We start from the raw sequence: 25,150 nt of genomic DNA on the forward strand, positions 1-25,150 counted from the left end.
GGTGGGAAGGTCACTAAGTTAAGTAAAGCTAAGCTGAGTAAACAAAACTGTAATTCTGAAAACAAAATATATATATGTTCCTCAATTGAAAATTTAGATTTAGATCTTAGATTTTCAGTTTTCCACTAAGGCTGGGTGCAGCAGCATTAGCTTTTTTAGCTAACAGCTAACGCTAGCCATCAACCCTACACTGAGAAACCCTGAGTGCTCCGGTAAGCCAGGGTGATATTAGCTACTACTTACCTCTGAACGGCAAAAGGGCTATTGCTTAGCATGGTTAGCGGCTAATGCTAACACTACTCCAGCCTCAATGTGGCTTTACTGCTTCTTACAACCTAATTCATGCATACAGATTTCAAACATAAGGCGTACTGATGTTTTTTGCAAAAATTCAAAGCATTATAGTGCAAAAATATGGTAATTAAAATAGAATAGTGGAATAAATTACAGTCAGTGGAATAACAGTATAAACCCCAGTATAAAGCATGTATTTATACTCTCTCTGTCTCAGATCTGGATGTGTGGAGGTCAGCTCCTAATCATTCCCTGCTCCAGAGTGGGCCACATCTTCCGCAAGCGACGACCCTACGGCTCACCTGGGGGGCAGGACACCATGGCCCACAATTCCCTCCGTCTGGCACACGTCTGGATGGACGAGTACAAGGTGAGCACTGAAAACGGGTCCAGAGGAGAACGCAGTGGTGGAGCATACTTAGGTCTTTCCAGATCAAGTAGTTGTGAAGATCGAACTGTTCAGTTAATAAACAAGCTGTGTGATTATTGTAAACAGGGGTTAATTCAGTGACATAATAATAAAAAAATATCCTTTTTCAGCACTTAAGGGATTCAGTGAATTTTACCTTAAAGGACTAGAGAGATTCTGTAGAAAGTGCAGATTCAGAACTCCAGTCAAATTTGGGTGATTTTTTTTATTATTATAAATATTTTCTACATTGTACATTTAGTCAAGTCTAGTCAAGAGGCTTTTATTGTCATTACAGGTACACAGTGCAACAAAATTATGTTTCTTTCAGAACCATGGTGCGACATGGAACAACAAACAAAAGAAAAAGTCCAAGAGTAATGATTGTGCAACAGAAAACTATAACATTTCAATAAATACAGCAGACATTAAACAGAGTTTGATAGTAGAGGCTCTGTGTGTTGAGGAGTCTGACTGCCTGGTGGATGAAGCTGTTGCAGAGTCTGGTAGTGGAGGCTCTGTGAGTTGAGGAGTCTGACTGCCTGGTGGAGGAAGCCGTTGCAGAGTCTGGTATAGTGGAGGCTCTGTGTGTTGAGGAGGAGTCCGACTGCCTGGTGGAAGAAGCTGTTGCAGAGTCTGGTAGTGGAGGCTCTGTGTGTTGAGGAGGAGTCCGACTGCCTGGTGGAAGAAGCTGTTGCAGAGTCTGGTAGTGGAGACTCTGTGTGTTGAGGAGTCTGACTGCCTGGTGGATGAAGCTGTTACAGAGTCTGGTAGTGGAGGCTCTGTGAGTTGAGGAGTCTGACTTCCTGGTGGATGAAGCTGTTGCAGAGTCTGGTAGTGGAGGCTCTGTGTGTTGAGGAGTCTGACTGCCTGTTTTTTAAAGAACTTTGAAAAAGTGTCTTCTGGTGCAGTCTTAAAGACCATCGAAAGCATTATGATAATAAAACTGGCTCTCATCAGGACCGCCCTAGAAAGGAAGAGCAAGAGTTTCCCCTGTTGCACAGGATAAGTTCTCAGAGTTCATATATCGTTGGTTACTGTTTGATCATGGTTTTAGAGGGACAGGTTACTCATTGTACCACACACACTGATTATCAGAGTGAAAATGCTGAGGTTACATCTTATTTTAACAACTGCGCTCATCAGAACCCTGTTCAGGTGAGAAAGAGACACGTTCTGAGGCCACAGAGACAAACTAAGGTCAAACCAAGCGTGCAGAAGTTCTACTACTGTATTTTGGACATAATCACTGATTAACTGATCTCCTGTGTTTAGCAGATCTTTTAGTGAAAATATTTTAAATAAATTCCTCTATACAATGATTTGTGATGAGCTGGAGCTTCACAGTGTGAAGGAAAAAGCTGTCATCTCATGAAGACACGGAGATTAAAATACCAAGAGTGTGCAGATCTGTCCTCAAAGATAAATGTGCTGCTTATAAGAATCTAAAATATATATAATATATATAATTCATTTTTTTATTTAATAGTTTATTTAACAGGGACAGTGTACATTAATTAACATTACTGTAAATGCATCAGAATTAGTCAAAAGGCTATTTTTCATCCATTGTCCCTGGACAGACCTTGAAATTGTCTACCTAAAAAAAACAACATAAAGGTTACAATATAAAAGAGCAATAAAACAGGTATAACACAGTGTATAAGTTACAGCTAAAATACAGCTGTAGCTAAAACACTCTAACTAAAGGCACTTTATATATGGTCTTATAAGGTTAAAAATATACTCTTCAATATTAAATTTACAATGTAAAAAATCATAAAAAGAAAAAAAGAACATTATTTTACAAAAACCACAGAAAAAAAGTCTCTGGTCGTAATGGAAAATACAGGCTAGTGCTAATGCTATCAGGTATTACTAAACAGCACTTCAAGCCTGGAGCTTTTTACATTCACCAAATTTCTATTGATTGACTGTGGGTTTGCTCTTCTGCTGAGCAGATGCTTTTAATGGTCTTACGTTATCCATAATCCAGCGGATGCTGTAACGGCATTAAAGATCAATGGGTTTGTACTGGTACAGACAGCATTAACATGCTCTGTTCCACACTGAGGACCATCCTATTTTTTTGGTTTTGTTTGTAATCAGTAGCTATTAAAGTGTCCCATGATTTTTGCCATGTCTCGTAGAAGCTAAAGAATTCAGAACTGACCTGTGGGCATGAGTGTGGGGGTCTCCTGCATTGAATGTTGATGTAATTTTCTGTCAGAGTCGTTTGTCTGTCTTTTAATTCTATCCAGATTCTGCTGGTCACGATTATTTCTATTGGTGTTAATCACAGGGTAACTGATGACATTTTCATGATACATTGCAAACAATAACGATACGATATCACAATACTGTGATTCTGCGATACTCAGTATATCACAAAACTGTTCTCTGCGATATTCTTCACAGCAGGTTTACCCTATTCATTTAATTATAGTGCCACCATGTGGAGGAATGAAGCAGTAACTTTAGTAAGTCTAATTGAGGGCGAGTTTTAGGGAGTTTAGAGTGCCTATGTTTTAAAAAAGTATCTATGATTTGATACTATCAAAACTATACAATATATAGCTATATTCATACATTGCTAGTGAAGTTTAACACACTTTAAATGAAGTGGTTTTACATTATTTTTTAAAAGTTCTGCATTGTACATTAATATTATAGTCATCCAAACTATGAACAACAAACAGAAGAATGAAAGAATTGTATAGATGATCAGCTTTGCCCATAATTTACATTGCCCTGCCGTGGGCAAGTTGGCCAGTGTTGAACTTTTCTCAAAGGTAACACCTTACAACTTATACAGTTGTTCCTGAGCCTGTGATCGGTTTACATACTGCTGGTGTTCCTATTAATAACATGTTGATACTCTCTTAGTTATTGCCTTGGTCACTGTCGTATACTTTTTTTCTCTCTCTCTTTCTCTCTCTCTCTCTCTCTCCCTCTGAGTGAACAGATAGCCCTGTAGAGAAACACACTCTTGCAGATTCAGAGAGTGTGTGTGTGTGGATGCTGATAATAGTTGCTATGGTGAGAAACTCTCAGTGCCAAGGTTTCATACCTGCTGACTGACGAGTTCTCAGAACGTGATCAACAGCGTCCCACTCACACGCGTTTCACAACCCAGCCTATAACACAGCTATAGTTGATTACAGAACTGCAGATTGTGTGTCTGTGTGTGTCTGTCTGTCTGTCTTTGTGTCTCTGTGTGTCTGTGTTTATACACAAACATGCATCAGTACCCCTGTAAGGATGTGGGGGCAGTGGTCCGGTTGCCTGGTAACTGTGGGCAGATCAGAGTGTGATTGAGGAGCGTGGCCGTCTACCCTTAAACTCCCTGCTGGACTCAGATCAGCACCGTGTCTGGATCTCTGAAATAGATGGTCTGGAATAGAGATATTGATACTGATCACTGTTTCTGGGGCCGATACTGTTTGTCAATCATCTTCCAGTTTGATTGGTTTATGGCTAATGCTAATGCTGCTACAGCAGTGCTAGCCGGGGTTAGCAGCAGGCTAGAGGCCTATAATACTCACCTCTGAATGGCAAAAGAGCTAGTGCTTAGTGCGGTTAGTGGCTAATGCTAATACTGCTCCAGTCTCAGTGCTGGAGAACTAAACTGAAACTCCTGTATAACTCTGTACTTCAGAGGAGTGGCTTTACTGCTCCTTAATACCTGACTGGTAGAATTCATACATAAGGAGCACCGTCCATTTTTGGGAAAATTAATGGATTTTAAGTGCGCATTTGCTTTGCTTTGTAACCTGCCAATAACTGTGGTTGTCTCTGTGTATATGTGTGTGTTCTTTACAGGAGCAGTATTTTGCTCTGCGTCCTGAGCTGAGGAACAGGGACTTTGGAGACATCAGTGAGCGTCTGGCGGTCCGGGAGCGTCTGCAGTGTCACTCCTTTAAATGGTACCTGGAGAACATTTACCCAGAGATGCAGATCTCCTCACCGCAGAACAAACCCCAGCAGCCCGTCTTCATGAACCGCGGCGTCAAGAGACCCAAAGTGCTGCAGCGTGGGCGGGTAATGCTTTATACACACACACACACACACACACACAGACACACACACACCGACTCCTACACACTAGTGATGGGTAAGTCACGAATAATCTGGCTCTTAAGAGCTGGCTCCTTGAAATGAACGATGGGAGCGATGAACGATGGTTTATTAGTTACAGTTATACACTGTGACTCTCGTTCAGTTATAAAGTGTAATTATATATAGAGTTTAATTATATATAGAGTGTAATTATCGGTTATAATGCTGTCAAACTTTATATGTATATATATATTTAAACTTTTATTTAAAGTTTCAAGATGATACATATAAACTGCAATAGAAGACAGCATAAAAATATACATTAAGCAAGAAAAAAATTATAAAAATAGAGAAATATTAATATTAAGAGGCCAGTGAAAGCTCATCATTAATTCTTCCCGTTTTTAGGCATTTCTTATTCTTAGCTATTCTAAAGGATTTCAAAAGTGAAGTCAAGTCACGTAAGAAGATATAAAATTTTGGTGTTGAAGTTAAGTATTTACATCAGTAAATGTAGTATTTACTCAATAAAATAAAAATAATATACTCTATATCAAGATCAGTGTATGAAAAAAAATATTATCACCAAGGTTCATATTCACAGAGATATTAGATTAGCTTTAGTAAAAAAAGATGTGATACTGATTCACACACTGATTGATAAAAGGAGCATTCGACATGGAAGGGAGGAGCTTAATCTACCAACGTCTTACACATGTGATATCACATACACTGTGTATTGTAGCAACATCTGTCCTCTCGTCCAAAACAGGGCAGATAATAACAGAAACAAAATCAACTCCTCAAAGATCAGCTCCTTTTTTTAATGCCAATCTTTGCTGAAGTTTGCTAAAATCACCTGGATGCTTGGTTTCTTTTTTTATTTGCACATCATTTTTTTTATTTTGTTGAGTGTCACTTTGTTGATGTTATTCGGTGATGTTTGTTTCACTGTATATAGCTGCACATTTACAAATAATAGAGACATTTAGAGATGTATAATGATGTATATGATGTATAGATGTATAATGTATGTTTTTACACTAGTAATTAATTTTACACAAAATTTAGTAATAAATTGATTTAAGCAACCGAAAAAAAACTGAGTAGCCTCTTGGGAGCCGAAAGAGACGGCTCTTCTTACTAAGATTAGCCAAAACAACCGGCTCCCTAGAAAGAGCTGGAATTACCATCACTACTACACACACCGACTCCTACACACACTAGCACAGCTAGACTATACAAGAACACGTTCACCTCTAACTAAGGGTTCTTTCCCTCGAACTAAGGGAATCTTTTGCCTGATTCATCTGCAGTGTGAATACTTTTCTAGATCATTCGGACTTTGGGATCACAATTACTGGAAGTTGAGGCAGCTATTTTCACCAATTAAACAATAAAAAATAATAAAAAGAAGCGCAAGTAGGGGAAAAAAGATTACGCCGGTGATTCCTGTATCTGCTGTAACTGTAGATTAACCCCTTATTATAGTATTAATACCCCTTATTATAGTAGTAATAGTTGCTTTAATTTTTTTTGTACTGTATTCAAATGGTGCACCAAAACAAAAGTTAAGGTACAGTATTTTTTTAGACAGCACTAAGCTCTACAAGCATTTACATTTTTGTAAAAGGCAGGGTTCCTACGCGAATATGAAAAGTGTGTAATATTAATTTTTATAAATTTCCAAGGCTGGAAAAGTATGGAAAATGGAAACTATTGCATTGAATTGGATGGAGATATGCCATATAACATTTTATTTTAAAGCTATGTATAGTCAGTAAGAAAATAAATAAATACTATATAATGGAAAGGTGCAATAATAAAAAAATCAAAGGGTTTAAAATGTTTTATATTGTTTTTTTCTCAGTTATATTTAAAACATGAGAATGTAAAGTGTGAATGTAGTGCGCTGTTGCGTAGGAGTATAGGTGAGGAACAGGATTAAGGATAGTTTCTGGAAAGTTCTGTTAAAACCACGTTCTCTCCAGATAAAATACAGTCTATACCCTCATTCAGCCGACAGGGGGCAGTGTGGTCAAGCGCATGGCTGCTCTGTGCTGCTGGAGAGCAGGAATGGTGGGTAGTGACCTGTATTTTTCCATTGTGTAAACCAGTGGAGGGGGGGGGGGGGGGGTGTAAGGGGGTGCTGTAAGGTGTCATATTTTACCCCTGACCATGACATGAAGACCCCCCAGTCCACAGAAATCATGTATTACTGCTCATGAAGAAATGAGGTTAATAAGTACTTGCTGCAGATGGGTACTGAAAGTGTGGAATTAGCGCAGATGAAGAGCTGGAGATGTGTTTCAGGCCCTCGCTGTGAATCTGTAGCATGCAATTATCTAAACGAGGGGTCTCACACTGAGCTCCTGCTGGGTAATTCAGGGTCTCGCTGCTGCTGTTTCTGCGCTGAAGGTTATATCAGGTGTGCTGGAGCTGAGGGGGGCACTGCTGCTCCTCCAGGATCACAGAGTAAACCAGTCTTCGTATGAGGTGACCATGTTTTATCTGAACACCCACACAAACCTACTGTAAGTGGGTCATCAGTGATTGGTCAGGGTGTTCTCAGCACTCAGCAGAACAGCTAGTTTATTGTTAGTGTTGATTGGATTCACTGACGTGGGAATTCTGGGCTGATGCTGGTATCTGATATTTCACATGTACCATATTTTTTGGACTGTAAGGTGCAATGAATTATAAGGCTCATTAAGCGACACTAGTAAAAATGCCTAGTTTCAAATTAAAATGAGCGCTGGTTGTTAATTTCTCTACTAAAAACTGTTTATTTGAGTGAGTAAAGTGCTTCAGTAAACTTAGATTACCAATATTTTGTCTAAGGGAGAGTTTTTTAGTGAAGTTTCTCCAGCACTAAGGCTGGGTGCAGTAGCATTGGCATTAGCCACTAACTGCATTACAAGCGGGACGTAAATGCCACCCCATAGCGCTGGACTAAGTGATTCGTCCCATGTAGCTTGTTTTAACATGGCAAATACCTTTTTCCAGAAAATACAGTACACATCTGTCAATGCTGATATACACATTTCTAACTTAAAGAGAGACTAGACACCCCAGTATAACTAATACAAATAAGTTTAATTAATTGTAAAGTACCACTGTTCCAATATTTTGTCTAAGGGTGAGTTTTCAGTAAGGCTGGGTGCAGCAGCATTAGCGTTACTCGCTAACCGCAACACTAGCTTAAATGCCACTCTCCCACATAGCTTGTTTTAGCAGAGCAAACACACAGAATACAGTCCAGCAGAGGTGGAAAAAGTACTGAAAAATTGTAATTAAGTAAAAGTACCTTTACTTTGCTAAAATTCTACTATAGTAAAAGTAAAAGTACCTATCTAAAAATCTACTCGAGTAAAAGTAAAAAAGTACTTAATTTAAAATGTAATTTGAGTAAAAGTTACATAGTTACTTTTAATTATTTGATGTAAAAAAAAAAAAAATTAAATGAAAAAACACATAGGAACGGGCGGAGGGGTTTAGTGTGGATGTGAGGGTCAGACATTTATGGAAATACGGAACAAATCGCGTCCCTTATTGATTTAATTTTTTTTTTTTTATTCGTAATTTTTTCCCCAGCATTTTATTTTTTACCCAGTAATGGAGAGAATTACTTGTGTCAAAATCTACTTGAGTAAAAGTAAAAAACTACTTTAAAAATTACAAATTACTCATAAAATTTACTTAATTACAGTAACGTGAGTAAATGTAATTCATTACTTTCCACCTCTGCAGTCCAGTATACTCACCTTTGATCGAGACGAAAGAGCTAGTGCTGCAGTTAACGGCTAATGCTAATGCTAATACTGCTCCAGCCTTAATGCTGTAGAAACTTCACTGAAAACTCAACGATATAGTGCTGTACATCAGTGGAGTGGCTTTACTGCACCTTAATACCTTAATACCTGACTGCACTGACGATTTTGTGAAAATTAAAGTATTTTAAGTGCACCTTATAGGGCAAAAATATGGTACACATACCAGCGAGTATCAGTTTGATATAATTTCCATATTGCTTTTATCGTTTATCCCAATTTTGTTGATAATTCTCAAGGGTTTTTATTGGTGCTGTCAATGTTAATGTGTCAACGCATTCGACTAATCTAACATCTTTTAATGCATTTTTTTTTATTCAAATACATCATGTCACCAAGTTTATATAGCCTGTTGATGCATAAGCGGTTTTATTTAGTGATATAATGCTCTTACTCACTCTCAAACACTTATACACTCAGAGCTTGTTATCTGTGTTAAAATGGGTATTTTTTTTAATGGGCAGCTCTGAAAGCTCTTTATTTGGGAATGTTTTACTACAACTCAAATTCAGTTCTCCTTTAACGTTATTGTCTTGTATATTGTATGTAAATGCTTTATAACGTTTTTTTTCTTTGTTCTCTCTCTCTCTCTCTCTCTCTCTCTCTCTCTCTCTCTCTCTCTCTTAGCTGCGTAATCTTTCATCTGATAAGTGTCTGGTGGCACAAGGTCGTCCCAGCCAGAAGGGCGGCACTGTTGTGGTGAGACCCTGCGATGCTCAGGATCCTGAACAGGTACACAATTAAAGATGTAAATTATTATTATTATCGAACTTCTAAAAAGGAGAACTACCACTCATTGTTTTGGGTTTATCAGACACTAGAGGCCGTCTAATATGTCCAAAATGAATTTCATTTAAATTGCATTTGAGCAAATTCATCTTGTACAATGTTTGAGCATTCTTACACTGAAATATGTTTTTATTTCCTCAACACAGAGCAATATAAAATGTTTCAGTAATACAGATTTCATTTTAAAGCTTGTTAAATGTGCTCTGGCTGTATCTCCAGCATCAGTTTAACAACCGGTCAGCTCACAGTAACAGTAATGCTAGCATTTATTGCCTACAATGAAACAAAATAATAAAATGAATTGCATATAGACAAGTAGTTGCTTTTTTTATTTATTTAATTTTTCTGTCCAAAATTAATGAAATAATCTGCTATCATTTGTTTTTTTTTTCTATTATAGTTTTTAGCTGTTTAGCTTCATTTACCCAAATAATCAAGGACTAACTCGTGAGCTCCCTCTAGCATTTTGTAGTCATTTTCTGATATCATGTATATCATTTTTTTACTTTTTAAAGCTGCATTAACTGAATATTTTGTTCCAGGGTTCCCTCTAATGGCAGGGAGTTTAATTAACTTGAACACCAATGCTGTAAATATAATACACATCAGTCTTTGAGCACCCCCTTAAACAGTTGTACACATGCATTTGTTGACAAGCTGAAATATTAAAAATATTAAGAACTGGCATATAAAAATGTGCTACATAATGTTGCTTTAAACAGATTTATCTCATATAACTCTGTTACATAACATGAGAAGACAGAATCACCTTGAGCCTTATTTGAGCTCTTTCCTTTTTGCTGAATTTAAACTCTGTAAATCTGTTAAACCTGCTGCTTCTCCCTGGAGCTGCAGTTCTAGACCTCTGCTGAATAGAGTCTCACTTTAGACTCAGACAGTTTCTGAGGGTTTTAATGGTGCAGAATAAGTCACTCAGAACAGCTGCGAAACCAGGTCCACACCACAGCAGTGCAGATATAAAAGTACCGTTAGGATCACACTGGTTTCACTAGATTCATTTGTACAATATAGAAAATATATTAAATAAAGAAACAGAATTATCACTGTATTGTATCGATTCTCAAAAACATATTATACCACAGTTAGTTCCGACCCTGCAATGTTATTGACTGAGAGGCGTTCTATGAGTGCCGTTATCAGCCAGTAATGCACTATAACCGAAGCTCTCCATGTATTACTCCACCACATACAGGTAACCTAGCAACGATGCAGCGCTTACAAGCCAAACAGAGCGACTACAAACAGAGCAGCAAGGGAACTATTTTATTTGCACCTCGTATCCAGAGTTTTAGGGAGTTTTAATCACTGAATGCTGAATAAATGATTCTGATTCTGAGAGGCTGGCTGTGAAATTACATTAATCTCTTTTCTAAAGTTCCATTACTGTTGGCGTTGGAAACATGTATTGTGATGCGTGTAGTATGAAGTATTAATATTAAGTTTGTCACTTGAAGTAAGGCTATACAACAACTGTGTGTGTGTGTGTGTGTGTACTCCTGCATTAGGAGTGGGCCTATGATGAGGAGCATGAGCTGATCCTGGCAGGTCTGCTGTGTTTGGACATGTCAGAGATCCGCTCTTCAGACCCTCCTCGTCTCATGAAGTGTCACGGCTCTGGAGGATCTCAGCAGTGGTCTCTCGGGGTGCGACTAAGACTTCTTCTTTTCTTCCCAGTTTCTTATTTTACCTTATTTTACAGTTTGGGTCAAAATCTCTCTGATGTACACTGGTAGGTATGGGTGAAGGCTGTGGTACACTGACCTAAAATCCCCTAAAATCTCAGATATCTTGCAGTGCATTCTGTGGTTCATACAGCTGTTTTTTAAGACAGGTTCACATGTTTTTAACATTAGACACCTGAGTGCTGCCAGCATTGCTGCAGAGGTTGAGGAAGTGGGAGGTCCGCACACTGCATCCACTCTGTCTGCATGGCACTGTCCTAGTTGGAAGCCACTTCTGGAGCTGATTTAAATGTGTTAAACTGGCTAAATGAAAATATATTTATATTAATGGTGTCAGTCACTTAAAAATTTATTGTATTAATTTCAATAATATTTTGTAATTTAAGTGATTTTTAGTGTTTTTCAGTGCATCTCAAAATCAGTATTATAATATAATATTATAATTGAAAAGTTACTTTATTTCAGTAATTCATTTGAAATGTGAAACTCATACATTATATATATGTATTACACACAGAGTGATGTATTTTACAGCCAATGAAACCCTAAAAACAGTGTCTCAAAGAAATTACAACATTTATATAAGATCAATTGGTGCTTTCGGCAGTGTGGGCAGTGTGCCAAATCCTGCTGGAAAATGAAATCCGCATCACCATTAAAGTTGTCAGCAGAGGGAAGCATGAAGTGCTGTAAGATTTTGTGGGAAAACAAAACTGCACTGACTTTAGACTTGATAATAAAACACAGTGGATCAACACCAGCAGATGACATGTCTCTCCAAACCATCACTGATTGGTGGAAACTTCACACTAGACCTCGAGCAGTTTGGACTGTGTGTCTCTCCACTCTTCCTCCAGACTCTGCTCCCTTGATTTACAAATGAAATGTAAAATTTACTGATGATCAGTGATGCTGACCACTTTTATGGAGATGTGGATTTCTTTTTCCAGCAGGATTTGGCACACTGCCCACACTGCCAAAAGTACCAATTGTTCTTATATAATATTTACATTTATTTTCTAAGACTGATTTTTGGGTTTTTGTTTATTTGTAAGCCATAATCATCAACAATAAAATAAATAAAGGCTTAAAATTGATCACTCTGTGTTTAATACATCTATATAATAGTGGTATAATAGAGTTTCACATTTTGATTAATCTGAAATACTGAAATAAAGTAACTTTTCAGTGATATTCACATTTTTTGAGCTGCACTAGTATAGTGTATGTAGATGCTGTGTGCCTCATTTAATTTTCTTGTAACGAATGTGGTTCATCCATTATGTGGTTTATGCCTTTTCGCAGAAGAATAACCGGCTCTACCAGGTGTCAGTGGGTCAGTGTCTCTCGGTGGTGGATCCTCTCAGCCATAAGGGATATGTTGCAATGGCGATCTGTGACGGCTCGGAGTCTCAGCAGTGGCAGCTGGAGAGTTGATCCCGCAGTCTTTGGGTGTTTTGAGCTCAGACCACTCCCTGCTCTCTGCGGAGGGAACTATATGTGGTATAAAACACGCTGGTAAGGACTATTACTACTACCGGACCAGAAAACACACACACACAAAGCCTGGATCCTGGTGGCTTCAGCAGGTGAATGCAGATGCCGAGTCTCTGACGGCCTTAATAGATCTCTGGATACGGGAAATATGAGAGTAATATGAGTGTAATTTTTAATCGCATCTGTTAGCATCTGCTAATCATGGAGGTGAAAATGAAAGTGCCCGGTATGCTCAGACATACAACACATCAGTAAATATTCTCATTTCTTTTTTTATTTAGGATTTTCCGTGTTTAATCTGAAGTTAAACCCGTTTGCACAGTGATCCTGCAGAGAGATAATTCAGAGAGGGGCTTTTATTTCAGCCCTGTTGTAAATTTAGATGTTACCGAACAGTGTCAGCTGTCAGTATTACAGTATTAGGATCGTCAATTTTTTTTTTTTAGTTTATTCCTCTTTTGAAATTCGTTTAAATCATGCAACCTTATGCTTTTGCTTAAGGAATCGTATTACTGTGGAATTAGAACAAAGACAGTTCTCGCTTAACCTGTATTAGCAAATGTGTTTATTTCTAATCACCGTTTTTTTTTTTTTTTTTTTTTTTTTTTTTTAGGTTTTCACCAACATGCTATAGAGCTGCTATAGAAGAGCTTTACTCATTCGTTCTAATGTTAAATAACACGCGTCTCAGACCTGCAGCCTGTCCACGAGCGTTCAGACACAGGCGAATGTTAGTTTAACAGTGTTGAATGGTGTGAATTTCCGGTTAGTCATTTCTTAAATGTAAAAACAGTCTGACGGCCAGTCTGCTGTGAATGTACGCTGTTCATGAATATGGAGTGCAGTTACCTGTTTCCTGGTTCCTCTGTTCATTTCTGCTCTTTTCTTAATGATGGTACCAAATAATAATAATAATAATGATGATGATTTCAATAAAAACTTTTCACTACAGAGTAAACCTATGTGAGTCGTTATTAAAAAAAAAAGTGTGATAAAACCCCTTTTTTTTACAGGCACAGAAGTAAAAAATCCAATGACAATGACTTTATACAGCTCTGGAAAAAGATTTACTTCAGTTTCTAATTTAGCTGTTTTATTCTATAAACTGAAATAACAGAAAAAGATGCAGAGCTTTCAGACCTCAAATAATGCAAAGAAATGGTGGAATAACCCTGGTTTTTAATAGCAGTTTTCATGCATCTTGGCATCATGTTCTCCTCCACCAGTCTTACACACTGCTTTTGGATAACTTTATGCTGCTTTACTCCTGGTGCAAAAATTCAAGCAGTTCATCCATCTTCCTTTTGATTATATCCCGAAGGTAATTTGTAAGTGGATTCTTATTCATATTTTTCCCAGAGCTGTATAACATTAGAATAAACCCAAATAAGCATAGAGTTAATTACAGGTAGACACTTTCACTGACCATTGACCTTTTATGTTTATTTGGGTTTAGTATTCTAATGTTATATAGAGTTAATTACAGGTAGAGACTCGCACTGATCACTGACTTTATTAATGTTTATTTGGGTTTAGTATTCTAATGTTATATAGAGTTAACTACAGGTAGACACTCTTAGTAACTACTGACTATTTGGGTTTAGTATTCTAATGTTATATAGAGTTAATTACAGGTAGACACTCTTAGTAACTACTGACTGTATTTGGGTTTAGTATTCTAATGTTATATAGAGTTAATTACAGGTAGACACTCTTAGTAACTACTGACTGTATTTGGGTTTAGTTTTCTAATGTTATATAGAGGTAGACACTGTCACTGATCACTGAATTTATGTAACATTGGAATACTAAACCCAAATGAACATTAATAGAGTTGATTACAGGTAGACACTCATTGACCACTGGCTTTGTTTATTTGGGTTTAGTATTCTAATGTTATATAGAGTTAATTACAGGTAGATACACTAATTGACCACTCATTTTGTTTATTTGGGTTTTGTATTTTAACGTTATATGGAGTTAAAAACAGGTAGACATTAAATACTCACTTTATGTTTATTTGGGGTTATTTTAATGTTATACAGAGTTAATTACAGAGACACTCACTGACCACTGACTTTATTTGGGTTTAGTATTCTAATGTTATATAGAGTTAATTACAGGTAGACACTGTCACTGACCATACTACTGTTGATGTAAGGTGCAGTCATCCTGGATTCTGAACTTGAGGGGATGGTAAGTAGAAAATCTGACTTGTTGGAGGTTCTTAGCTGGATTATTTTTTTATGCTCATTGCAAAGTTATTATACTGTTATTCATGTTTATATTATTTTCGTGGTCACTTTCGTTGTTGTGTATCTAGTACTGCATTTTTTTTAGATATCAATACAGTTTAAAGTGTTTGTTCTGATGGTCTACCTCTGATTTCAGACAGACTTTTTGACCTGCACTTGTTTATTTGTTGTTTTATTTCCATCCCTCTTTCCTCCCACTGACTCTTTTTTTTATTTGGTTTCTCATTTTTTTCATCCCTCGTTCCTGACATGCAGTCCCATGCATTTTCACATACACTCACGCCATAGAGTATTATACTCCATTTGGGCAGGTAACTGCAACCACTATGAATACCATAGCAACAACTTAGCAACCACTAAGTAACATCATAGTATCCACTACTAATACTGTCGCAACACTATAGCAGCCACTTACCAACATCATACCATTACCTAGGATACCATAGTGACCAGTTAGTAATGCTGTAAGTCGCTTTGGACAAAAGCGTTTGCCAAATGTAATGTAATGCCCTAGCAACGTCCTTAGCAGCCACCACAAATACCCTAGCAACACCTTTACAACCGCCTCTCCACCACTTAGCAACACCTAGGATACCACAGTGACCAGTGCGAGCCATTTTAGACGCGCAATCTACCCGCATATCTTTTAGGAAAGGCACTTTTCTAGTTAAATTGTATACAAGTAGTATAATTTACAAAATTTCACCAGTTCTATTGACTGTAAAACATAGCATTAGTTATTATGGACAAATAATGACAAGCAACAGTCATGCATCAGTGTTTTTTTTTTGTTTTGTTTTTTTTTTTCATTAAAATTCCAACATTACTTTAAAAAATGTGCATTTTTTGGCTGATGAACTATTCTAAAGATTTTTATAATTTATTTTACTTAATTTCAACAACTTTTTTATCAATTTCGCCTTTTTATCATTGAATATTTTCAATAAGGGCATTCCAATGAAATGTATCTGTTGGGGATATTTTATAATTTGAGTGGATTGTATGTGGATTAAGTTTATTATTACAGAGATTTGTCTAAAAGGGAGGGGAATCCCTTGCAGAAATTGATGAAATTGGTTAGGTAATGTTTAGATCTGATTAGTTTATTCTAAATTAAATTGGGTTTAATGTGTTCCTGTGCCTTTAAGACCTCAGGGGGGCGCTATTTTACATATCGGTTAATCTGATTTCGACTCACTTAAAAGAGTCGACTCTTTCAGCTCCCAAGTGGCTCCTCAGATTTTTTTTTTTTTTATTATTATTTTAACCCTTTCAGACCTGAATTATCTCTAGTGATGGAGCTCTAGTACTACTGTTTTTCCAGTGTATTTGCAGTGGGCGGGGCCAAGTTACTGTTTCATTGCTTTATAAACTGGTTCATTGGCCATTTATGGTTTATTCAGATAGATAACAGCTCTCAAATAGTGCAACAAAACATTTAAAAATAAAGAAAATACACGAATGCAGGCTCTGAAATGGTTAAATTAGTTTATTATCAAAATATGTGTCAAATAAATAACTGATGTAAAAATATGCATTATATCAAATATGTATTATGTATATTGCTTATATCATTGCTGTCCAATAAATCTCCAAAACAGCAACAATCAATGTAAAGAGTTTATTTCAGGTCATTTTAAAGAGTTTCTATTTGTCCGTTCACTAAGAAATTTTGGCACAGTGTAATATTATGGTTTTAAATTATGTAGTAAACTAAAAATCTAAAAAATTGAGATACTTGTTTTTCATTGGACGATATCAACATGGTACACAGTGCTACAAAAATAAATTATACAATAAAAAAACAAAGATGTATTTAAATTAGACATATTTGTTAATTATGTACATTTATTTTGCACTAATTTTCACAATTATTCTTTCCTCTCTTCCTACTTTACATTATTTCCACAAATCTGGACCAATCACGTGTTGCTTTAACAGAAAAAAGAATCGGCTCACAATCAGGAGCCGACTCCCGTTGTTCAGATCAAAGAGTCGGTTCTAAAGAGTCGGTTCGTTCGTGTTCGACTCTTCAGTATTGTAATTAGTGAATCCAGCTGTAGCCGGTTTGGAGCGTTTTTGTGCTAATTGACTAATTAAATTGAAGAAAAAAAGGTGAAAACACTTGAATTTTAATAGTTTAAACACGTTATTGCTCTTCTTTAGTTTGAGCTACTGGTTATTTTTTAATGTTTAACTTAGTAATATTTAATATTTTCAGGTTTAAAGAGGGAGATAAGACGTTTGTGTGGCTGGAGAATTTCTCACCTGGTCAGTTTACCTGTATATTCTGTGTTACATTACCTAACGAACTAGTTTAGCTGCTAAAATCTGTAAAGCATCTCCTTAAAAATAGGTTTTTACTGATTTTTATTGATGGTTTGTTGTAATTAGGGTGTAAAAATAGTGTACTATGTGTGGTGCAGGGCATCAGCTGATCCTTAACCCTCCTGTTATGTAAAGGGATCAAATTGACACATTTTTAAAGTTTGAAGATCTAGGAAAAATAGTTAAGTGTTTTTTTCAGTATTAAACTTCTTCTGCTTGCTTTAATTAGTGTAATCAACATATAATATGAAAATGGTTCATCTCACATTTGCAACCACCCCCTGCAAAAAAAACAAAACTAAAACAAAATTGCGACGTTATGTTTAATGTTATTTAAAACTATTGTGTTTTATATGTTGGTCTTTCAAAAGTAGAACATGTATTTTTTTTTATGAAAATGAGTGAATTATCCTAATTGAATCATTACCTGTAAAAGGTAGGGAACACCCTTGCCTTATATATTGATAGAATAAATAGTAATGGAGTTAGTAATGAAATATTCTCATTGCCTGTTAGGACTTTTTGGTTTTAGACATCTTTTGGATAATTAAACATGAACCGGTTTAAAATAACCCAGGAACACCATTACTGTTCCTGACAAATGAGCATAACAGGAGGGTTAATAACTCATTTATATATTCGTTTATCTAAACATGAGGCCTTAATATAGGTTATTGTGTCTTTAACTCTTCTCCTAAAGGTCTTAAAGGGTCTTTTTATGCTTGGACATTTCCTCATAGGAATCCATTCAAAAGTGTCCATAAACAGAATTTCAAATGGCTCTACAATTCACATTTCTCTCTCTACTTCTCTCTTTCTATTTATCTACTTCTCTCTCTCTTTCTCTCTACTGCTCTCGTTCTTTTTCTCTACTTCTTTCTCTTTATCTCTACTGCTCTCTTTCTTTATCTCTACAGACATCCCAAGTTGCAAAAGTTGATTTCAGGGAGGTTACCCCCCCCCCCCCCAACAATATCACAAAAAATGCACAGCATCAAAAACATTTCATATCATATTACAATAATTATTAATATTGCCTCCGCCATGATCTGCTTTCTCTCACTCACTGAACAAATCCCGTCCGGGAGGAGGGAAAAACACTGCCCGCCCACACTAAAAACTGATTGGCTGTCTCACAGACTCTTTGCAGAGAACAGACCAATCAGAACCCTCTCTGTTTTCTCTCTCTCCTTCCCACACGCGATTAGAGAAAAAAATCTTTACTGCTCTGTCTTTCTTTCTCTCTACTTCTCTCTCTTTTTCTTTCTACTGCTCTCTTTCTTTCTCTCTACGTCTCTCTCTTTTTATATTTACTGCTCTCTCTTTCTTTCTGCTTCTCTCTCTTTCTCTCTACTGCTCTCTCTTTCTTTCTCTCTACTTCTCTCTCTCTCTGTCTTTACTGCTCTCTTTCTTTATCTCTACTGCTCTCTCTCTCTCTATCTATACTGCTCTCTTTCTTTCTCTCTACTTCTCTCTCTCTATCTCTACTGCTCTCTTTCTTTCTCTCTCTACTTCTCTCTCTCTCTCTTTATCTTTACTGCTCTGTCTTTCTTTCTCTCTACTTCTCTTTCTCTCTCTTTATCTCTACTGCTCTCTCTTTCTCTCTCTTTTTTATCTTTTTTATCTTCTCTCTCTTTTGCTGTCTCTCTCTCGTTCTCTCTTGTGCCTTCTCTCTCTTTTGCTGTTGCTTTCTCTTCCTTATTTTCTCGCGCTGTGTCTCTCTTGCTGTCTTTTTCTCTCTTGCGCTCTCCCTTTCTCTCTCGTTCTCTCTCTTGCTGTCGCTTTCTCTCTTGTTTGTCATTCTCTCTTGTTCTCTCTCGTTCTCTCTCTCTCGTTCTCTCTCTCTTACTTTATCTCTTGTTCTTTCTTTCATTCTCTTTCACTCTCTCACACACTTGTTTTGTTACTTTTGTGAAGTTTGACATTTTTATTTTTCTTGTTTAATCCACTCAGTTAGATGTTTGGACACACCTTGTCATTCTTAGTGTTTTCTTGATTTCTGTATTTATTTATTTTTTCTACATTGTACATTAATATTAAATTAATGAAGACAATTAATGGACACATGTAATTATGTAGTAAACAGTAAAAATAGTTATTCCTCCACATTAATCCCCTGATCTAAACCTGATGAACTGAGATGGTGATTTAATTGGGATGAGCTGGAGCTTCACAGCGTGAAGGAAAAGCAGCAGCTATTGTTCAGCACCTCCAGAAACTCCTTCCTTCAAGAAGCTGAGAAAACTATTCCAGGTGACTCTCCCTCATGAAAACACTGAGATTAAAATACCCAGAGTGTGCAGATCTGTCCTCAAAGATAAATGTGATATTTAGAAGAATCTAAAGTATAAAACAGATTCTGGTTTATTTAACACTTTTTACTATTAGAATAATACTGCATGTGTTCCTGTATAGCTTTAACACAGTATAGTCTTCAATATTGAATTTACAATGTAGAAAAATATACATATAAAAAGAAAAACAGTAAATGAGAATTGGTGCATCCAAACTTTTGATTTGTTGGTACTGTATTGTATTTTGCAATTGGTACTTAAACAGAGTTCACGGAGGACAATTTGTGTTCAAAGATATATAATATACAATTAAACAAATGCATTTGACTATACCACAGTTAGTTCCGACCCTGCAATGTGATTGGCTGAGAGGCGTTTTATAACTGACATTATCAGCCGGTAATGCACTGTAACCAAAGCTCTCCGTGTATTACTCCACCACATACAGGTAACGTAGCAATGATGCAGTGCTTACAAACCAAACTGCGCAGCTACAAAATAGAGCAGCAATGGAACTATTTTAACTCGTGGAGTGTTTATAACCAAACGGATTATATTTTCTCATCCTCCTTTACTCAAAATATAAAAAAAAAAAACAGTGATAATGAAGCAGTGGTATAATATTAAAGTAATAATACACTCCAGGTTCATGCTATAATGTGTAATATTGGCACTTTTGTGATGCGGTCATAGATCAGCACAGCAGTGCCAATATTACATCTTATAGCACAAACCTCCAGTATATTCTTGATTTAAATATAAATAAAATACCATTGGGAAGATTGACATTGATTTGATCTTTTAAATTATACCTTTTAAAGTATGTTACATTAAAAAAGCCATTTTTTTTAAGTTTCAATGTTAAGAAGGAAAAAAAATGGTAAAACATGATTATTGATGATGATATCATGAAATTGGTGGGAAAAATGTTTTCTTTATATATATTTTAATTAACTTATAGGAGAGGAATATAAACAGATTAGAATTAAACAATGATTAAACAACAAATTAACAAAATCTTACTTTCCCCCTCCCTTACAACCATACCTGAACATACAGGTAATGAATAAGAATAAATAAAAAGGAATAAGTAAATGAAATTAAAAAATAAATAATAACAAAAATAAATAAAAAATATAGCCGCAAGCGGCGATTTACGGGGTTCGAGCGTTACAGGCAAAGAGACCCCTGGAGGCCAGTTAGGCTTAAAACATGTTGCCGGTTGACCGGCATCGCCAAACTGGATGAGGATGACCAGCATGACCGTGAAGACCAAGCTAGATTACCAGCATGACTAATCTGGATGACAAACTTGTTGACCATATTGACCAAGCTGGAAGACCATAATGACCAAACTGGATGACCAGCATGGCAAAGGTGGTTGGCCAGTATGACCAAGCTGGAAGACCACCATTACTATGAGGACAAAGCTGAATGACCAGCAGGACCATAATGACCAATGTGAATGGCCAGCATGACCAAGCTGGATGGCCAGCATAACCAAGCTGGGTGACCAGCGTGACCATAAAGACCATAATGGCAATGCTAGATGAGTGGTGTGAGTAAACTAGTTGAAAAGCATTGATAAATTGAGCTGTAGTGTTCATCAGGTTTTATGTGGTGTCTTACTGCACTCTAGTGCGCATTTGGTGAAACAAATTCAGTTCTTAAATTGAAAAAACACAAGGCATAAAAAGGGCATATAAATAACCCGTATATAGTATATAAGTTTTGACCTGATTAACATTCCGCCTGTTAAAAGCTTGCTGGAATGTGATTGGCTAATAGTGACCACAAAAGTGTCCATATCAAATTTTCATTTGGTGTACCATTAGTGCATGGGCCATAGATGATAATTGGCAAGGACGACCTTGATAGCTTGTATGGTTCTAGAGAAACAGCTATCGAGCATTGGCTCCGCCCCCTGGGGGGGTGTATGTCTACTTAAACTGACAGGGTATCTGAGAATCATGTAATGATCAAAGGACTGAAGTGGTATTAGTGTCAGGTTAAGCATTCAAAAGTTATAAGTGTTAAAGAGATTTTACTGCACCATGGTAGAACATGGCGGCCATATTGTTTATAAATGTAAAGATTTTTTTTATAATTATTGAGGAGTAAGCTCTGCTGAACTGTTTGACACCAAACATGTCATGATTGGTCAAGGATCCAAGGACAAGATCTCAAAAGTAGGTTTTGCATATTATGCAAATTTTTTTTTAAAATTAAGTGGGTGGAGCCTAAACAAGAATGACCCAGGTGGCTGACTAGCATGACTAAGAAGGATAAAGATCTTCAATTAAGCAAGACAAGCAAGATTAAATAAGTTCAGCAGAGCTTTAATTTAGAATAATTCACCTGTAGCTGTTTCACCAAATGACCACCAGAGCGCAGCAAGAGACCACATATAACCTGCTGGAAATCTATCACTCTATAAGTAAGACAGAACATTCCCTATCAGTGTGTTTCTATTTATTAAAAAGAGAAGAAAAGTCTGATTGGGCTCCAAATTGGTACTCATGATCAAGTGGTCTGTATATACATGTATGTAAATTTGTGTGTTGATAGGGTCAAAGGTTCCTGACTTCTGACCATTTAGGTTTGAAAAAAGTGATAATACAGGCTTATGGCCTACAAAATGGCTGTTGCTCTTTGGCCATATTAGAGGCAAAAAATATCTGATTTGGCTCAAAATTTGCAATCAAGATCACAATATCAGTCTATATATGTATGTCAATTTCTGTGTCAATAGGGTCAAAGGTTCCTGACTTCTGTCAATTTAGATTTGAAAAAAGCGATAATACAGGCTTGAGGCCTACAAAATCGCTGTAGTTTTCCAGCCGTTGTAGAGGCAAAACATGTCCGATTTGGCTGAAAATTTGCAATCAAGATCACAATATCAGTCTATATATGTGTACAAATTTGTGTGTTGATAGGGTGAAAGGTTCCTGTCTTCTGTCCATTTAGGTTGGAAAATTGCGATAAATAGAATAAATTGAAAATAGTTATTTTTTCACTGTAGAGCCTACTGAAGACTTATTTGGCTCATACTTGGCACATGTACTTCAAATGTCATTGTTAATTAGTAGCTTCAACAGTTTTGGCATGTTTTAAACTTTGACAGAGTTTTGGCCAAATAACTCTGAAAAGGCTTTCACGTACATGTTTGATCAAGGTTTATGGGCCTCAAATAATTAAAATGTCAAGATTTTTTTGATAATTATTTACCTACAGGGTCTCAAGATTGCATCAAGACCAAATTTGTTTTGATTGATTAAGGACTTAAAGACAAGTTCGAAAAGAGCAATTTTTACTCTTTTGGCCACTGATGAAAATCTTTGCATTTTTGGTAAACACATGTAATTACAAAGTTGTAAAGGCTACAGGAATGTATACAACTAAAAAAGAATATTAAGCTTAGGCCACTTGTACCTTTTGATATAACTGATTTTCTGCTATAGCGCCCCCTTGAGGCCAATCAACGCCATATTTTAATGGATGATAGAAGGCCCTGAGATACATGTAGGGTATAAGTATCGTCCTGATTGGTCATTGTTTAGCTTGTCAAAAGCTTGCTGGAATCTGATTGGCTAATAACGATCGCAAAAATTTGCATATCAAATTTTCCTTCTGTTAAACATTAGGACATAGGCCATAGATGATACATGTCAAAGGAGAGCTTCATAGCTTGTACGGTTCCTGAGAAACAGATTTTTAGCTTTGGCTCCGCCCCCTGGGGGCGTATGTCTACACAGATTGACAGGCTACCTCAGAATCATGTTGGCATCAACGTTGTAAAGTGGCATTAGTGTACGTTTAAGCATTCAAAAGTTACAGCTGTTAGAGTAAATTTGGGTGTGCCACGGTAAGATTAATTTGCATATGGCGGCCATATTGTTTACAAATTTCACAATTTTTTCGATAATTATTGAGGTTGGGACTCTGCTGAGTTGTTTGACACCAAATATGACAGGATTGGTCAATGACCCTAGGACAAGTTCTCAAAAGTAGGTTTTGCATATTATGCTAAATAGCAAAAAATCTAAGTGGGCGGAGCTTAGTGGTTCCATTGACCTTTTTGATTTGCCATTAACCAAGGATTCATATAATGCAAGAATTTTTGCTCCAGCTATCAGGGCGTAGGAGTTACGAGGCCAAACGCGTTGACCTTCGCCATAGCGCCTCCTTGAGGCCGATCGGGCTCATCTTTTGAATCTGAGTAGCGGTGAGAAGTACTACCATATGACCAAGTCTCAGCCCTGTAGGCCTTACGGTTTCTTCTGCCCAATCACTTCTATGGCAGAAAAAGAATAAGAACTATAATAATAATAATAAATATAGCCGCAAGCGGCGATTTACGGGGTTCGAGCGTTACAGGCAAAGAGACCCCTGGAGGCCAGTTAGGCTTAAAACATGTTGCCGGTTGACCGGCATCGCCAAACTGGATGAGGATGACCAGCATGACCGTGAAGACCAAGCTAGATTACCAGCATGACTAATCTGGATGACAAACTTGTTGACCATATTGACCAAGCTGGAAGACCATAATGACCAAACTGGATGACCAGCATGGCAAAGGTGGTTGGCCAGTATGACCAAGCTGGAAGACCACCATTACTATGAGGACAAAGCTGAATGACCAGCAGGACCATAATGACCAATGTGAATGGCCAGCATGACCAAGCTGGATGGCCAGCATAACCAAGCTGGGTGACCAGCGTGACCATAAAGACCATAATGGCAATGCTAGATGAGTGGTGTGAGTAAACTAGTTGAAAAGCATTGATAAATTGAGCTGTAGTGTTCATCAGGTTTTATGTGGTGTCTTACTGCACTCTAGTGGGCATTTGGTGAAACAAATTCAGTTCTTAAATTGAAAAAACACAAGGCATAAAAAGGGCATATAAATAACCCGTATATAGTATATAAGTTTTTACCTGATTAACATTCCGCCTGTTAAAAGCTTGCTGGAATGTGATTGGCTAATAGTGACCACAAAAGTGTCCATATCAAATTTTCATTTGGTGTACCATTAGTGCATGGGCCATAGATGATAATTGGCTAGGATGACCTTGATAGCTTGTATGGTTCTAGAGAAACAGCTATCGAGCATTGGCCCCGCCCCCTGGGGGGGCGTATGTCTACTTAAACTGACAGGTTATCTGAGAATCATGTAATGATCAAAGGACTGAAGTGGTATTAGTGTCAGGTTAAGCATTCAAAAGTTATAAGTGTTAAAGACATTTTACTGCACCATGGTAGAACTCATTTGCATATGGCGGCCATATTGTTTATAAATGTAAAGATTTTTTTAATAATTATTGAGGAGTAAGCTCTGCTGAACTGTTTGACACCAAACATGTCATGATTGGTAAAGGATCCAAGGACAAGATCTCAAAAGTAGGTTTTGCATATTATGCAAATTTAAAAAAAAAATTAAGTGGGTGGAGCATAAACAAGAATGACCCAGGCGGCTGACTAGCATGACCAAGAAGGATAAAGATCTTCAATTAAGCAAGACAAGCAAGATTGAATAAGTTCAGCAGAGCTTTAATTTAGAATAATTCAACTGTAACTGTTTCACCAAATGACCACCAGAGCGTAGCAAGAGACCACATATAACCTGCTGGAAATCTATCACTCTATCAGAAAGACAGAATATTCCCTATCAGTGTGTTTCTATTTATTAAAA

General features: G+C 36.9%; 1 protein-coding gene across 1 annotated transcript in view; it reads left to right on the forward strand.

Annotated features, from left to right (window-relative positions):
- galnt11 (UDP-N-acetyl-alpha-D-galactosamine:polypeptide N-acetylgalactosaminyltransferase 11 (GalNAc-T11)) overlaps window positions 1-13,539 on the forward strand; it is a 39,003-nt gene extending 25,464 nt beyond the window's left edge. The window contains exons 8-12 of the mRNA XM_022662695.2: window positions 512-664; window positions 4,526-4,744; window positions 9,220-9,324; window positions 10,908-11,045; window positions 12,390-13,539. Coding sequence (XP_022518416.1) covers window positions 512-664; window positions 4,526-4,744; window positions 9,220-9,324; window positions 10,908-11,045; window positions 12,390-12,521 — 747 coding nt within the window. The 3' untranslated portion in view covers window positions 12,522-13,539. The remainder of the gene's footprint in view (window positions 1-511; window positions 665-4,525; window positions 4,745-9,219; window positions 9,325-10,907; window positions 11,046-12,389) is intronic.
- Window positions 13,540-25,150: the final 11,611 nt, after the last annotated feature.

The sequence above is a fragment of the Astyanax mexicanus genome, chromosome 6 (assembly GCF_023375975.1).
Source record: "Astyanax mexicanus isolate ESR-SI-001 chromosome 6, AstMex3_surface, whole genome shotgun sequence".
Lineage (NCBI taxonomy): Eukaryota > Metazoa > Chordata > Actinopteri > Characiformes > Acestrorhamphidae > Astyanax > Astyanax mexicanus.